At 49.4% G+C, this 17,495-nt stretch overlaps 1 protein-coding gene across 1 annotated transcript in view; it reads right to left on the bottom strand.

Moving 5' to 3' along the window:
• Positions 1-16,552, bottom strand: part of FAM3B (FAM3 metabolism regulating signaling molecule B) — a 51,082-nt gene extending 34,530 nt beyond the window's left edge. Inside the window, exons 1-2 of the mRNA XM_017880241.1 lie at positions 16,049-16,552; positions 10,054-10,197 (exon numbers count right to left, since the gene is read on the bottom strand). Coding sequence (XP_017735730.1) covers positions 10,054-10,197; positions 16,049-16,508 — 604 coding nt within the window. The 5' untranslated portion in view covers positions 16,509-16,552. The remainder of the gene's footprint in view (positions 1-10,053; positions 10,198-16,048) is intronic.
• Positions 16,553-17,495: the final 943 nt, after the last annotated feature.

Here is a 17,495-nt window from a genome sequence, read left to right as displayed (position 1 = left end):
TATGCATTTGGCTAAGGGAAGCCACTGTCAAAAGCTGCTGAACTCCCCCTGCCCCGGGTTGGTGACCACTCCCAGCACTGTGTCACCTTTATTAAGCCTTAAGCTTTTGCCACCAAGTGAGAGTAGCATTGCTCCTATATGACTTCAGCCAGAGGGCACTGCAGTGAATCCCACACAATGTGCTTCCAGGGTAATCCTGGGTTTTACTAAGGAGAGCGATATTTCAGAGGACATGGCACCATTGGAGGTAGATGTCATCTCAGGACTGGAAAGAGCCTTAAGCACAGGTGGCATCTGCTATGCACCCTCACTGACAGATAAGGTACAACTCCAAGATGTTAACAGCGAGTTAGTGGCAAGATTAGCATTACCTGTTAGTTTTCCTGACTTGAATTTCAGTGTTACCTCAACTATGGCCATTTAAGAGCTGTCAGTTCATTTTGTCTTGGTTGAGAGTCTAGGGAGGTGACTGAACACAGCTGATGTGTTTGGTTTAGTTCTGTTTTACAAGACTTTCTGAGAAAATGATGGCCCTCCCTAAGATCTGACTATATGCAAGACAAAGTCAACAGGGTGCTGTTTCTAGTGACTCTCCCCTGAAGCTCACCTGTACAGCCTGGGGCTGTGAGCTGTGTGTGGGGTACACATGGCTCTAAACTAGATTCACTCCTTTACTCACTCACAAACATTTATTAAACACCAGAAACTGGCCTAGATTCTACAGGTATAGCATGAATAGAATAGCTCACACACAAATAGAAGAGAAAGAGTAAAGTCAAAGAATATATATATACACACATATATATGTGTGTGTGTGTATGTATACATATATATATATATATATATATACTATATATATATTTTTTTTTTGTTTTTTTTTTTTTTTTTTTTTTTTTTTTTTTTTTTTGAGACAGGTCTCACTCTTGTCATCCCAGGCTGGAGTACAGTGGTTATCATTCAGCTCACTGCAACTCCACTTCCTTGAGGTTCAAGTGATTTTCCTGCCTCAAGCCTCCCAAGTAGCTGGGTACTACAGATGCCCACCACCATGCCTGGTTAATTTTTGTATTTTTAGTACAGAGTTTCACCATGTTGGCCAGGCTGGTCTTGAACAACTGACCTCAAGTGATCCACCTACCTTGGCCTCCCAAAGTGCTGGGATTACAGGCATGAGCCACGACACTTGGCCAAAGAAGATCTTTTCAGATGATGATATGTGCTATGTACAAAGTAGGCATTAATCTAATCGCTCAATATAGATAAGAAACTCCCTGCAAATAAAGTAGGAAAAGAGAACAGTCCAATAGAAAAGCCAGTGAAGTGGGAATTTGTGATTTACAGAATGGGGCGATGGGGACAAAGTCTTCATAAACGTGCCGCGTGGTCACAGCCTGCCCGGAGCAGCCCTTGGCCCTGGCTGCTGTGGGAAGAGCTCAGTACCCTCTTGCACGGGCCCTCCGGCATTGGCACTCTGCATCCGGTGTGCACTCACCGGGGTTCTAGTGAGCTCGGGTTTTTCTCCTAAGCTGTTTCTCATTCCTCCTCCTGTCTGTCAGAAAGAAATAGCAGCCTCAAGCTCAACTTGGTGTTCATAAACTCATTAGTAACCTGAGAGCTGCCTGTTGGTGCAGTGAGGTCCCCGGAGCACCTCCCAGGATGGGCCAACTCAGGAAGCTGGTTCCTGAAGCCTGCAGGTGAATATGGGGAGGAGGGAGCCCCATGCACCACGTGTTGGAGGAAGTCCTCTGGCTTGGCTCAGTCAAATTAAGGGCATCACGGGCATAATGTCTCCAGCTTCCCTATGGCCAAATAGTTCCACTCCTAGGTAGATATATCCCAAAGGAAATTTCACCCAAGTCTATCCCTGCAGCAGAACAGCAAGGAGGTGAGGAGCTGGAGGCCCGTCCGGGCTTGACCTCAAGTGCACAGAGTGGGAAATGGGCCTAGGCGGGACGGTGTGGAGCATGGCCCTCCAAGAGACCTACATGAAGATGTGCCCTCAAGGCTTGGTCCTGAAGGACAAAGGAGTACTAGGATGGGGTCTACAAAATGACACTGAAGGACACGCCTGCCAAACACAGTAGCCCATTCTGCAGTCAGATATTCAAACAAAAAGGCATCCCTAAACACCTCAGGGGTGTGGGGAACTGGAGCCGGAAGTGGGAATAAAAGGGAATCAGTATACAAAACCAAGGAGGCCCTACACACTGTGATAAAAACTTTAATTCGATCCTTGGTTCATTGGTTAAAAGGAAAATGAGGGGTGGGGGTAGGGGGGTGGGGTAGAGACAGAGAGATGGGGAGGAAGGGAGGAGGGCGATCCAGGCAACTGGGCTTCACAGGATGAGAAGGAGCCAGGTAAGAGCCAGGGTTCTGTGCCTTGCTGGGTGAGCACAGTCTTTCACACCGCAGATGAACCCAGTGTGAGCCTCAATCCTCCCAGTAATAAGAGGACTAGAGAAACACCGAGAGAGGCCCTAGCAGGAGCAGCTGGTGCTCAAACAGATTTCCAGCAACCACAGGGATCACATGAGGAGCAGAAGAGGCCGTGTCTAGAAAGGAAATCCAATTCAGCGAGACCCACTGATGAGCTCAGATTCAGCCTATGTAGAAATGACAGGGAGGCAATCTCCATGGCATGAACACAAGGAGAGTGCAGACCTGCAAGGATAAGGAGGTTGGGGTCCAAGACCAGAACCAAAGGCCCTCTGCAGCTGCACTTAGGAAAGGATAGGTAAGCAAGTGGACAAAGCAGGGTGCACACGAATAAAGGAAAGCCTGAAAGCCGCCAGGGGCGAGACGCTACAGCTGCAGCATGGCAGTAAGGCCTCGAGACTCAGGGGGTCTTACTCCCCATAATCTTGGCCAAGAAGCTGGTGAAGTGCCTGGTGCCTCAGTTTCCTCAAGAGTCAAGCACTGATGTTCAGGGCTACAGTGATTGTCCAGTGACACAATAAAGGTGCTCAGAGCAACAAGTGGATACCGGGAGCTCTCTCCTGGTCCTTGCTGTTGAAAAGAAAGGCTGCAAGTTCTTATTTTCCAGGTGGGGGTACCTTGGCATCAAATGAGCTCCCACGTGGGCCCGAGGACTCTTGATCCTTCATCTCTGGGGAATGATGGAGGCCAAGGGCATCATGGGAATGGCAATAAATGTCTCCAGGTGCCAGAAAGCTGGATTCTAGAACCCAAAGGTCAATGAGCTCAATGTCAATGCCAGTTCTAGAACAAGTGGCTGGAAGCTCCAATATGAATGAAAGTGAGCAGGGACCAGCAGTGCCACTCCAAGAACCAGCTGCATGGACTGAACCTCACTGTTCCTGTCCTTAAAACAGGGTCACTGTATTGCAAAGCTCCTTCCTTAACTAATGAAGCCACTCAGTCAACGTATACTTATTGAGGGACTCCTTTGTTTTTGGTAGGCAGTTTGGGGATGGAGCTGTTTAAAATCTCTCCAGCCAGCTGCAGTGAGCCAGGATCCCGTCACTGCACTCCAGCCTGGGCAACAGAGCAAGACCCAGTCTGTATCAGTTCATTCTCATGCTGCTATGAAGAAATACCCAAGACTGGGTAATTCATAAAGGAAAGAAGTTTAATCGACTAGCAGTTCTTCACGGCTGGGGAGGCCTCAGGAAACTTACAATCACGGCAGAAGAGGAAGGAAACATGTCTCTCTTCACATGGTGGCAGCAAGGAGAAGAATGAGAATTGAGCAAAGGGGGAGCCCCTTATGAAACCATCAAATCTTGTGAGAACTCACTCACTATCATGAGAACAGCAGCGTGGGGGTAACTGCCCCCATGATTCAATTACTTCCCACTGGGTCCCTCCCATGAACCGTGCAGATTATGAGAACTACAATTCAAAATGAGATTTGGGTGGTATGCCAAACCATATCACTGTCTCAATACAAAATGTAAATAAATAAAAAATAAAATCTTACCAGCCTCAGGCTACACAGATCAGGAAACTGAGGGCAGGGAGGAGTTGCTTACTGGGTCTTCTGGGCCCTGGGTGTGAAGAAAACATGATGCAGTGGCTGGTGTTTGGCCAGCCTGAGCGGGCAAGCTGGAAGAGAAGGAGGGACAGGAGAAGGAGGACAATGGAGGCGGGGAGGGGATGGAGGATGAGGTAGAAGAGAAGATGAGGAGGAGTGGGGAGAGAAGGAAAGAAGGTGGGGATATGAGGAAGGAGGAGAGAAATAACAAGAGGAAGAGAAGGCAGGAAGGGAGAGAAGGAGGAGAAAGAGGGGCTAGAGGAGGAAAAGGGGCAGAAGGGGGAAGAGGGGGAGGAGGATAGAGGGAGGAGGATGGGGAGGAGGATAGAGGGAGGAGGATGGGGAGGAGGATAGAGGGAGGAGGATGGGGAGGAGGAGGATGAGGAGGAGGAGAAGGGAAAGGAGGATGAGGAAGAGGACAAAGAAGAGGAGGAGGAGGGAGATGAGGGGAGATCTAAGAAGAGGAGAAGAGAAAGGGAGGAGGGGAAGGAGTAGCAGCAGCAACAGCCCAAGGGGGCCTGGGCAGGAACAGCACAAACATGCCACCCTGAGGATAATATGGGGGAAAGGTGGTGGGAAAGCTGGGGCTGCCAGCATCTAGCAGCTCTGGGTTTCGCGATGTGGTAGTCTGGAAAGCAGTTCCAGAACACTGGTGCTGACAGACTGAATGACCAAGGGTTATGGGTGAGAGGAAGGACAGAAAGTGGCGTGTAGGTCAGTCCTCTCAGGGTCTGAATCGTTTGCCCTCGAGCCATCTTGCTGTGCACTAGTGCCGTGCTGCAGCCCTTAGAGGGTCCTGATTCCACACATTTCTTCTCAGACACTGTGTCTACCTAATCTCCAGAGGTGAAATTTATAAAAGGTAGTTTGGGACGAAGATTATATGCTTTCTTGCTTTTAGATTTATAAAGCACTATAAATACATATATTTTATTATTCTTTGAGATACAAGAAGTTACAGTTCAGAATTTCCTAACACAGAAGACTCCATGGTTATGTTCTAATAGGACCCAAATCAGAAAACTTGGATTTGCCCACAGATGTGTATGGCATGCTTCGTGCTACATATGTCTAAGAAACTCCTGTGTATCACTGTGTTGATGACCACATAGCATACTATAATTAAAAGATCGATTTTGAGAAAAAAGACTCAAATGTGGTATTGAGAAGCACCTCAGGGTCACTTTCCTTGGAACTCTGGGCACAGGATGAGGGGTGGGCAAGGGGTGACTTCGAGCTCCCAAGTTTCCTGGGCAGCTGGATCTGCTCTTCAAAATCCTAATTACTAAAAATTCTAGCTCCCAATCTGTGCCCTGCAGCTTCGTCCTCTAGCTAGCTGTGGAAGCTGGTGGGCTCAGCGCTGTCTTCTTAGAACAAGGAGGAAAACATGGTTCATTCACTTCTGCAGCGATGCCCATTCAGACATGGAAAGGCTGTATTAGCCATCCTTCTGTGTTCTCATACTCTGCCAAGTGTGTCTCGTTTCTGCCACAGCCTCACTAGGCAGTCCCCTCGAACAGCAATGCTTGGATTAATGTGCTAACTGACACTGGAGAGGTGACAGGGTGTTGAAGCTCAGCAGCCGCCTTCCCATCAGCCTGAGAGATGACCCTCCCCTGCTCCCCCCACACCACTTACACAGCAAGCCTGAGGCAGGCTGGGCCGTCTTTGCTCCTTTGCATCTGCTCACATTCACCTAAACGGGTGGCCATTACATCTACAAATGGGTTCAGTGGTGCGAACCCCTGCAATGCCTGCTTAGCACTTCTGTACAAAATCACCATCCACAGGCACCTCTCTGCCTCGGTCAGCAGAGCACCTATTTTCAATCTAAGGTAGTATTGCATTGAGACGCTTCTAGCCTTCTTCCACATGCACTTGTAGTTACAGCATGTCTGAGAGAGAGACAGGAGTAGCTGGAACTGGGGTGAGGCCAGTGAGGTGCTGGCTTCAGGTGTGAAGCTTAAGGGGGTACCCAAAAGCTCAAGAATCAAAATAAGTAATAGATGAAGGCAATAATTGTTAAAAAAAAAATCAACATGAATGCAAAATAACCCATGATGAACAAATATCAAAATTTTAAAGGAAGACAGGATTAAATGAATTTAAATTAAGTATAAGTGCTGAGCCCTACACTTGTGTGACTCGAGAATGCCTCTCTGGCTTGCCCAGACCTAGACTGGCTGGAAAGAGCTCCTGAACAGAACAGCAATGTCTGTGCTTTGCAGACACGCAGGAAAGGCAGTTCCCTTGATGCTTCTGGTTTATAGACCAAGCCCTGGCCCAACCTAACCATAAGGCTGAACACCCAATCTTTAAAGGCAAGAAATGAATGCACCACCCTTCATTGCCCTACGGTCTTTAACATGCTGATGGCCACACATGGAAGTCACTCAGATCCCAGGAGCCCTCCTCCCAGGGTTACTCTCCTCCTGCAGAGCTTGTCCTTCCCACTTAGCTTGTAGGTCCTATCAGCCCAGCCCAAAGCACCTCTCTGCCTTGGTAGCTAGCCCAGTGCAGAGCCACCAGGCCTTGCTCTAGTTAAGGAACACCAATGTCTTCCACCAGACCATAGGCTCAAGGAACACAGGTTCCTCATCTGTGTTGGAGGAACCCCATGAGTCCTTTCAAGGATGGATAATCATCCATGTGCTCCTGGATTCCTAGTTTCCATCCATTTCTAGCAACTGTGTTGAGTTCTTCATTTTCTAGCTTCTCAGTGGCTTCTCCCAGTACCCAGTACCAATCTCAAGTCTGAATGTGTCTGTTCCTGTGCTTCAGATTCGGATGCAGCATGTTGGTCACTAGGTAAATGCATGGGGGCACCTGTGGACATCTAAGATGAACATCCTGCAGGACAGTGACAGAGTTTCCCTGCATGAGCAAAGTATAACTGAGAAATCCCAGAACCTGCACTGATACCAGGACCTGAGCCTTAATCCTTGAAGTTGTTCTGAAGCTGGGGAAAACACCATCTTTCCTAACAATTCAGCAACATCAACCTAGAAGGAGCTTGAAGGAGCAGCCCTAAGAGGCTGTACATGCAGCACGTGGACAGGAAGGCACCTGTGTTTTGGGTGAGGTTGTTCCTTGAAAGCATCGCACCAGCCATGTTGGTGCTGCCAACACCAAATAAGCCTTGCTGCAAAGCAGCATTCCCCACCTGGATCTCTCAGCAGGGTTAGCCCCAAAACGCTGAGCCCAGCAGGCCCCAAGCAGTCCCATATCCCTCCAAAGTGGAGCTTTCAAGTCACAGGAGCCAGGACATGAATATCACGGCCACTTGCCACCCCTCTCCCACCACCTTTGGGACCTCAGCCCTCCTTCAGTCACAAGAAGAAGGTGGGGACATCCCTGGCCCACCCTGTTAATGAGCCCTTCTAAAAAGACTGGTTTCAGAGGCACCATTGCCTGGACAAACTTTAAATTGTGTGTAAAAATGCACGTGTATGTTTACTGCAGCACAATTCACAACTGCAAACATATGGAACCAATCTAAGTGCCTATCAACTGAAGAGTAGATGTGGTATATATACGCCATGGAATACCACTCAGCTATAAAAAAGAACAAAATAATGTCTTTTGCAGCAACTTGGATGGAACTGGAGACCATTATTCTAAGTGTAGTAATTCAGGAGTGGAAAGCTAGATATTGCATGTTCTTACTTGTAAGTGGGAGCCAAGCCACAGGCATGCAAAGGCATAAGAATGATATCACGGACACTAGAGACTCAGAAGTGGGGGTAAGAGGGGGATGAGGGATAACAAACTACATATTGGGTATGACGTATACCACTCAGTAATGGGTACACTGAAATCATAGCCTTCACGTATACAATTCATCCATGTAACCAAAAACCACTGGTACCCCTAAAGCTATTGAAATAAAAATGAATGAATGAATGATATGTAAAAAATTACTGAAAGAGAAAGTAATCCCTTTGAGGGCGTCTTCCATGCCCTCGACACACATATCCTTCACCCATAGCCTAGATGTAATAAGCAAGTGTGATGACAGGCAAGTTCAAGGCAAAATCTTTTGAAAATAAAACATCCAGTCATAGTCAATTCCTATGAAGTTATTTTTTCTCCTTTTTTTGGTCATAAAAGGTAATTAATCTGAAAAGAAATGTTTTTTATAGAAGTATTTTACCATTACCCAGTTTTTTGTATTTGTGCAAATTGATTTTTTATACTTTATTTTGTATTAAAATCTACCAACATATCTATTTGCAGTGAAATTTTGAAAAGGGAGCAGTCTACTATCAGAGTGTTCCACAGTTTTCCAACATAATTTTAAATAAATCCTTTGAAATTTCACCCCTTCCCAACAGCTAACATTATGATTTGGCTTTTCAGTTCTTCTCTAGTAGACTCTGAGGTTCTTAGAAGTAAAGGATGAACCTTAAAACACGTGCACTCAGACCATGGCCCAGAGAGGGAGGCTGTTACTAAGTATACCTGCTGAATTAATAAATAAATGGACTTTGACAGTAGGCATTTCCTTCCGCAATAATTCAGTCTTTCCCAGAATGTGTATTGTAAAATAAGATTGAAACCAGGGTAAAGAACACAGTCATCAGTGCTACTTGTAGGTACTCTTTCTATGTATAAAGCACATGGACCTCATTTTCCTTGTTCCTTCCCTGTTCCTGTGACTTTACAACTGGGCCACTGGATGAATGCCTTTGGTCCTGGCCAGAATCTGGCCCTTGTGTAACCACAGCCTGCCCATCTGTGGCTGATCGTGGCCTTGCAGGAATGAGGGCCTGGGGTACAAGAGCTTCTACTGTTTCAAGAGATGCTATAAACATGGAGTTTTATGGGAAATCTCTTGATTTTAAAATATTTGTCCATATTTCATTTGTTTTGCTTTTAGACAAATCTTGTCTCAGGTCTGTCTCTGGGCCCCCAATTTGCAATTCGGATGCTATGGACTGAATAGGTCCCCCCAAAATTCATATGTTGGAACCTAACCCCCAGTGTGCTGGCGTTAGGAGGTGGGGCCTTTGGCAGGTGAAGCCTTCAGGAATGGGAGTAGTGCCCTTATGAAAGGGGCCTCAGAGACCTTGTTTGGCAGAAGGAGCCGTCTTAGAAGCAGAATGCAGGTACCCCCCAGACAAGAAATCTGTAGGTACCTTGATCTTGAACTTCCCAGCCTCCAACACCGTGAGAAATAAATGTGTTGTTTATAAAGCCCCCAGTCTATGGTATTCTCTTACAGTAACCTGCGTGGACTAAGCCACGATGCTCCCAACCAAACTGGCACACAGCCCTCAGAACCAAGCACAGTCTACTCCCTTGCTTCACTGAGATCGCTTCTCAATTTTCACCTCCTTCTCAGAGGCTTTCCCTGCCCATCCTCCAAATGTGATTGAACAGATGATCAAATCACATTTGTTCATGTGTTAAGCTGTCACCTCCCCTCACTAGGGTCTCAGTGCCAAAGGGATAGGGACCTCCTGTGCTTGTCCTCTGTCTCTCCTTAGCTCCTGGACATGCCCAGCACACAGCAGGCTCTCAGAAAAACCCACCTTGATTGTGGGGAAGGACAGAAAGCAGCCACCCTACAGAGAGCTGGGCCTTTCCTAAGGTGATGGTTGAGGGCCTCTGTTCACCGACATACAATGTCTGACCTTTCTTTCACATCTACTCAATTACTCGCTTTTGCTTCCCAAGACATTACAGAAGACTTTCCAACAGCTATTCAGTCTGATAGAAACCTTAAAATGATTCTGGAGTGCAGAACCTGGACTCTCCTGTGCTTCCCATGGGAGGAAGCCAAGATCTGGGCCGAAAGAGCACAGTTCAAGGTCAGGCTGCAGGTTTGTGCTGGTAACCAGAGGCCACACTGTTCTAGTCTCACATGGGGTCGGCAGCGGCGCATGCCTTGGAATGGTCTAGGACCTAAATGAATAACTGCAAAATACTTCTCTCCTCCTCCTTCCTGATATAAAGCCATCAGGGCCCCCCAGGCCGCAAGCTGGGGCAGAAACCACCACTCCTCCCTCTGCACACAAGCCATGAAGGCAGCCGTCCGCCCCAAGCACGGCACTCACCTTTGAGGACAGGCCTCTCCCCGATGCTGTGGATGCTATAGGCAGCACTGGACAGGGGTGCATCTGGAATGAGCTCTGCGAGTAGGTACCCCGAATACCAGGCACACAAGGAGGCAAGGACCAGGAACACCACCTTGAGCGGGCCTGTAGAGAGGACACCAAGCAGCTGCTGTGAAGGACTTGGTGGTGGCCCCGGCCCTTGGCTCTCCCCATCCCTCCTGTGGCTTTTCATCCCAGCCCAGTGTCAGGGGACTGAGCTACAGGCAAGGTGGGATGCGGTGTCAGGGCCTTCGAAGTAGACAGTATCAGAGAATACAAACAAGACAGGAATGCTTTCAAGGGCAAGTTGTATTTGTTGTTGGTTTGGGTCTTAAGTGCTTCCTTGAATGTTAATGCCAAAACAGCTAATCAAGCACCTTGTGAACCAGCATGCCCAACGTGAACCTGAAAAAACAAAGTGGCTCATTCCCCTTGTGAGACACAACTGGATTTGAGCATGCTCCTGCAATTACACTGAAACTTCAGGGGTAAAGCTCTGTCTCTTTTGTTTATTTCCATATCACCAGCAGTGGGAATAGTAGCTGACGCCAGCAAGCATGCAACGGATTCCTGCTGGATCGAGGCCTGGTCACGTAACACTGGGGAAAAGTCCCCAAAACTGTTCTATCATTGCGGATGTGCCTGCTGGGCCAGTCAAGGTTCCCAATGACAGAAAGTCCCTGGAGATATATTTCCAGTTCATTGGCAACAATATCTTACTTCTCTTGTTTGATGTGAGCAGCACAATTTCCAAGGAAAAGACATTGATCTCCTCCTGGGTCACCAGAGGCCTGGGGGGCAGCTCTCTGTCTTTTCATAGGCAACCCATGGCCTAGGCTTTTAGAATTTGCTCCCTAAATACAGCATAGATCAGAACTCATTCCGCAGTTCACTTACCCGGATTGCTACCATGCAGGGATGACCACAGGCCCTGAGTAGGATGGGTCATGGTGTATGTGCCTAATGCATTTAAGTATGTGCTAATAGGTACAGTCCTAAGAAGTAAGAGAAGGAAGGAAGAAGGGAGAGAGACAGGGAGGAAAGAAGAAAGGAAGTGAAGGGGAAATGAGGAAAGGAGGAAAAAGGAAAGGAAGAGAAGGGAATGTCGGGTCTGAAGGGCCCAACAATGGGCCCCACCCCTCCACCCACCCAGGGTGCAGCTCTAGACCTCAGCTGGACTTCCAGCACCTAGAGATCGTCCTTTCCTTCTCAGGAACGCAGCTGTCCCCAGCCCATGCACTGGCTGTACTCCACCAAGGCAGCGTGTGCTTGTGCTTGGAGCCCCAGCGCTTCGGCAGAGGGAGCCATGGGGATGGAACGAGATGTTCCTGGTTAGCCTTGGGGTTTTGCTTTATTTTGCTTTTTCGAGTGCATATTTCAACACCATTTTTAAATTTTGAATTTCCAAACTGCTAAGATTGTTAGACTAGTAAGCATAGGTGGTTTCCTCTGGGGAGAGGCCCAAGGCAGTATGATCAGTGCAGTTTCTAGGACTGGAGGGGCATCTCAAAGTAGTTAAACCAGACACAGAAAACAAAATGAGACAGGTGTGAGCTTGCAGGTCCCTCTCCTGCAGCAGCGCCAACGGCTGTGCTCAGCCACCTGTGGGTGCTACATTCCCGGCTTACTCCTCTGCAACAGTGGTCTCTGCCTAGAGGGTGCTCTTCCCTATGCAGCCCAGCCACAGCGCCCACACAGATGCCACAGACGCCTCCCTCCAGGGCCACGCAGCATGCCTGGGACACTGTGTGGGTCACTGATGTTCCAGAAAATTCTGTTGGATGAACACAGAGTGCAGAGTGGGCTATGACAACAGCTGTGACAAAGGCAAGGGCCGTCCCCTGTATCCTGTGCATGTGGGTCACAGCTGGACTATTTCATCCAAGTGTTGTATTTGAAGAAGGAAACTGGCTAACCAGACAATGTTCAGGAGCTCTTCTAGACAACATGCCACACCTGAGATCCTGAGCAACAAGCTGCTGTTTAGCTTGCAGCAGGTTGAAAAGGAACATTATCTACCTTTTGAATGTGTAACAAGCAGCTACACAAAGGAAGAGGTAACTATGGCCTCAGCGGAACAAAAACAAATAGGTGGACATGACAGAGAAGAAAATGGAGAATAAATAAGCCAAGTGTCCTCACAAGAAGAAGGGTAGCTAGCCCATGGCGGGTCCTGGTGTGGCAGGGAGCTCTCTTCCGGGACACTTTTCAGGACTCCCAGGAAGACTAGAGAGTATCTGTGCTTTGGGTGAGGGGCGCATCCAATGGCCTCTAGGTTGGGGACAGTCTAGATTACAACATGCACCTGGCTGGGAGAAGCCATGACCTAGAGTCCTAGAGTCTGGAGGCAGATCCAGCCGCTGGCACTAGGATCGGCACATCATCAGAAGATGGGTGATAAGCTGGACCAGCAGCCTGTACTCAGGTCTAGCACAAAGTCACAGAAGTATCCCAGCCACGAGAGAGAGGGCAGGACATAGTAGCCAGGAGGTGACAGACAAAATCCAGGCAGGCAGCATCATTTCCTCAGGCTGCTGTAACAAACTAACACAAACTGGGAGGCTTCAACAATAGACATTTAGGCTGGGCTCAATGGCTCACGCCTGTAATCCCAGCACTTTGGGAGGCCAAGGTGGAGGGATGGCTTGATCTCAGGAGTTTGAGACCATCCTGGGCAACATAATGAGACCCCATGTCTACAGAAAAATTTTAAAAGAATAGTCAGGTGTGGTGGTGCAGACCTGTAGTCCCAATTACTCAGGAGGCTGAGGCAGGATTGCCTGAGCCCAGAACTTTGAGGTTGCAGGGAGCTACAACTGCAATATTGCACTCCAGCCTGGGTGACAGCAAGACATCATCTCTTACAAAAAAAAAAAAAAAAAAAAAATTGAAATTGAAATTTATTTTCTCAAGATTCTGGAGGCTGGAAGTCCAAGATCAAGGTTCCTCTCAGCCTCTCTCCTTGGACTGTGGATGGTGTCTTCTCTCTGTGTCCTCACAGGGCCTCTGTGTGTCCTCATCTCCTCCTTATAAGGTCACCAATCAGATTGGATCAAGGCTCACCCTGATGATCTCATTATACCTGAAATACCTCTTTAATGACCCTATCTCCAGATCCAGTTGCATTCTGAGATACTGGGCAGGGATTAGGACGACAACATGTAAATGGGGTTGGGGAGTTGTGCGGGGAGGCACAATTCAGCCCCAACACAGCACCGGGTGAGCTGTGGCACAGCCTCTCTGTGGGTTGAACACTAGCAATCAGAGCTCAGTCCTGGGGGTGAAAGCAGGATGGGCAGGAGACAAGGCAGCCTGTCAAGACAGAGGCTCAGACACCGAGCAGCAGGGAGGAATCAGCCCCTAAGCTGGGACACACTTGGGAAGAAGAAAGCTTGGGAGCCCAGGGCCTCCACTAAGACAACTCCCGGAGCCCCAGTGGGCCTGCCCCAATGGGAGGAGACCCAGCAGCTTCAGAGGCGGGGCAGGAAATACAGAGTCCAGGAACACTTCTGTAATTTTGTAACCAGGATCTTGCCTTTCCAGGTAAGGTAATAAAGTCATCACTGGCTCATGGAAATGTCTTCCACTGTGCTTGCTGAGCAGCAGACAGGATGAGTGTTAGAGCAAAGGCTGTTCTTAGCACAGGAGGAAAGCCAGTGAACTTTCTCCTAAGAGACTCACCTCTAGTGTGTCTGCCTTTGTGAATGTGTGTGGGTGTACGTGCACGTGTCCCAGCCAATCCCCACTCTCAGATCCACAGGGGTCTCAGGAGCGCCCTGTCTGCTTCACTTAAGAGCCAGAAACTGGGGGCAGTGGCTCATACCTGTTACCTCAGCATTTTGGAAAGCCGAGGAGCCCAGGAGTTCAACTTGAGGCCAGGAGTTCAAGACCAGCCTAGGCAACATAGCAAGACCCCATCTCTACAAAAAGTTTTAAAAAATTAGCTGGGCATGGTGGCATGTGCCTGTACTCTCAGCTACTCAGGAGGCTGAGTGAGGCAGGAGGATCACTTGAACCTACGAGTTCAAGGCTGCAGTAAGCTATGATTGCTCCATTGCACTTCAGTCTGGGCTACAGAGCAAGACCCTGTCTGTAAACAATAAACATCTAAAAAGTGCCAGAAAGAAAGTAATCCTGAAACCAAACGGATATGACACCGGGTTACAGGTAGGAGGATTTTAGGGCTCTCTCCCTCCCTCCAATCCAAGGGCCACCTAAAAAGGACAATCTCAGGCCCTAGGACCCACTTCTATTGATGGGATTTCCTTCAACCTGTATGAGGACAGGGAAGCTGCTGTCACTGCTCCCTTGCCAACATGTATTCAGATCACCTCACCATGAAGGCCACACCCACACCTTTTGTACTTGAGAGGCCAGGATTGCTGAGGGTGGATGGTCCGTATTTTGGGACTCACTGTCTTTGGGATCCCAGGCTTTGCTGGCCTCAGTGTCCACTGTCATCACTGTCCTGGGCACTGGGCAGGAGGGCTTTTTGGCAGAAGGGCTAGGAAGGGCCACTCTGAAACACCACAGCAGGTGTGCAGCATAACCCGCCTTGACTGTCCATACGCCAATGCCCATTTCAAGGCATTAAGATACCCACTACCAGGCCCTGCAGGTGAAGGCATGGTGGCAGCTCAACTTGCTCCTTCCATTCAGTCTGAATGTCCCTCCGGGGAACGTCGCCTGGAGCAAACCTAGCAGTGGACAGAAGCATCCAGGACAACGCCCACCCCAAGAATGTCTCCTAATCTTTAGTTCATAAAATCAAAAGTGGGGGAAAGCAATGTAATCATATTCAGTATTGTCTGTAAGTCACCAGGAAATAATAATTATACAATACAGAAATAATGGAAAACACTCTTCCAGAATAGCTATAATGAAAGCTGGTGCCCTAAGGAAGGAGATACATACCTCTCCTACAATCCACACAAGTTATCAAAAACAGTGTCATTCATAGTTTTTAAGCAAAATATGAATATTTTACACAAAGCAAAAACCTTAAAATGCGGCTTTCCTACATTTGGGAATGGTGCAGAAAAGACAGCATTTAGAACTTGCTGGAGTGTGATCACCACCAGAATGCCGGTGCTGGCAGGAATGGCGATGGTTTAGTCCAACGCCCTCACCAGAGGAGCTGAGATCCTTGACCAGGAAGTGATCTACCCAAGAGGCCCAGAGAACTTCCCACTTCTGAACCTTCCATTTCACACAGCCAGGCTGCGTCACTCCAGGAGGAATCCATATTCTTCAGATTATAGGAGGAGACCCGCAAAACCAATTAGAAAAGGCATGTGTGACAGAGGCCAGGGCAGTGGACACCAGGACCCGAGATGGCCTGTGACAGGAAAGTGACAGAGGACTGAGGCACAGCTAAGACAGACTGCAAGAAACGGCGATGACTGGTCAAAATAATGGGTTTCTCCTTTCCTTTTTCCTATTTTTCCAAATCGCCTACAGTGTCAAGTCGTTTGAAAAATGGGGGAAAAAAACAGCTTTATCAACTGGCAGCGGCCAGCCCCTACCTGGCGTGCGAGGTCAGGGGCGCAGGCAGGCATGTACCCTCTCCAGAAAGGAGAAGCGTGGGGAGCCCGGGAGGGGTGCGGGGCTGTGCCTGGGCTCCCCTCCAACTTACTTTCCAAGTAAAATGTTACAGTGTTATATTCCAGGTTCCTCTCCTACCCCATGCACCCCGGCTGGGGCGGCAGGAACAGGCCGGGCGAGCGCGGGGAAACAAGGTCGGGGAACCCTGCTAGAAACCACCGCTGTTCGGGAGTCCCCTCTAGAATCGCTTCCCGTGTTCCTGGTCCCAGGTCTAAGACTAGCCTCGGCGCCAAGCGCCAGCTCTCACCCTTTTGCTCAGTTTGGAGGGTCCCAGGCAGGGCCAGGAAGCGACCCTTCCCCCGGTGTCCTCCTTCCCGCCCCTATCCCCGCCCTGAGGCGGGGGCGCACTCACCGCTGACCAACGGGCGCATTTTCCAGGTACCGCTCCACTCCTGGCCCTGGCGGCAGCTCCCAGGCGACAGCAGCCAGCGGAGCCCCGGGTCAGGAAGGCAAGGGGCGGGCAGCGGTCGTGTCAGGCAGGGGCGGGCCAGCTGGGTGCGCGGCCAGTCGGGCAAATGGCAGGTGCAGGTGCGGACCCGGCAGGTGCGCGGGGCGGGCGTGGGAGGGGCAGGTGCGCGGGGCTGTGCCCGGGAGCTCTGAGGTCGCCGGCGGAGGGAGGCTGCTTTCCTGGCCGGGCTGACCCCGGGCCAGGGCTGATCTGACCCAAGAAGCCCAGCAGGGTTGGCTCTGAAGGGAGGAAACGGCGCCACTTGATGCTTCCGCCCCCTAGGCTCCCATTTAATGTCTCCCAAGAGGAAAGGAAAGCATGACCCAAACGACAAAGCAGAGGCCCAGCCAAGTTCGCAGTCCATGTCCACTGTCTGAGGCCATCGGACTTCTTCCCTTCCTCCAGAACAGTCGCAGCCTCGCCCAGCCCAGCCCAGCCCAGCAGGCGCCCCACCTCTTTTCTCTTACTGCCAGGATGATGAATTCATTCTGGGAAAGTGAAGCAAGGGCCATGTCCAGCCCCTCTGGCCATAGCACAGGTCTGCAAGTCCTCCTTTATATGATATGATGACCAAGGAGCTTCAGGAGTGGGGATCAGGCAGGTGTATGAAGACATCAGGATCCCGGAACAGGAATAGCTCCTCTCTCCCCATCCACCAGTACACCTTCATTTCAAACACTCATCAGGTTTTTATAGCACTTCTGGCCCATGACAGTCACAGTGGCCTCAGGCTACCAAGGGCAAGTTAAAACTCTGAGCCCAGTTGGTCACTTTTACAGAGAGCTCCATGGAAGCAGGGTCTGCGAAAGACCCAGTCCCCACCCCAGGGTCCGGGTGGTTCTTGGTATTCTACTCTGCTCCTGCCTCTCCTCTCTCAAGAAGCCCAAGGTGCCCTGCCTTCCCAGGGACATCATTCACCCTGTGGGTCACCCTGGCGGGCTTGGCCCCGTCTCCCTCCACCATTGTCTTTGCTCCTGGGAAGTTCTAGGGACACATGTCCTGTGGACAATGTGGCTTTATTCCTCCAGTTCATCCCCACCTGCAAACCAGAGGGACCAGAAGACAGGGGTCTCCATAGTAAGGAATCCTTCCTAATGACTCAAGAATCATGCCAGCGTTGGGCCTGAGCATGGCCCATTTGAGTCTGGATGCCACTCGGATGTGTTTTGCAAGAATACTAAGAAGCCACTCTCCAGCTAGTTCGAACAATTCCCTTAAACATATGAACTGACCACTAATCTTACCTTCATCGTTAGCTCACCTGATTTCAGAGGTAAGGCTTTTATCTCTGGGTTTGTTTTCAATTTTTTAAAAAATGTGATTTAAAAATGCCATCTTGAAGTGTAAAGTT

The sequence above is a fragment of the Rhinopithecus bieti genome, unplaced genomic scaffold (assembly GCF_001698545.2).
Source record: "Rhinopithecus bieti isolate Rb0 unplaced genomic scaffold, ASM169854v2 scaffold_11744, whole genome shotgun sequence".
Lineage (NCBI taxonomy): Eukaryota > Metazoa > Chordata > Mammalia > Primates > Cercopithecidae > Rhinopithecus > Rhinopithecus bieti.
This window is presented reverse-complemented; position numbering and strand designations above follow the sequence as displayed.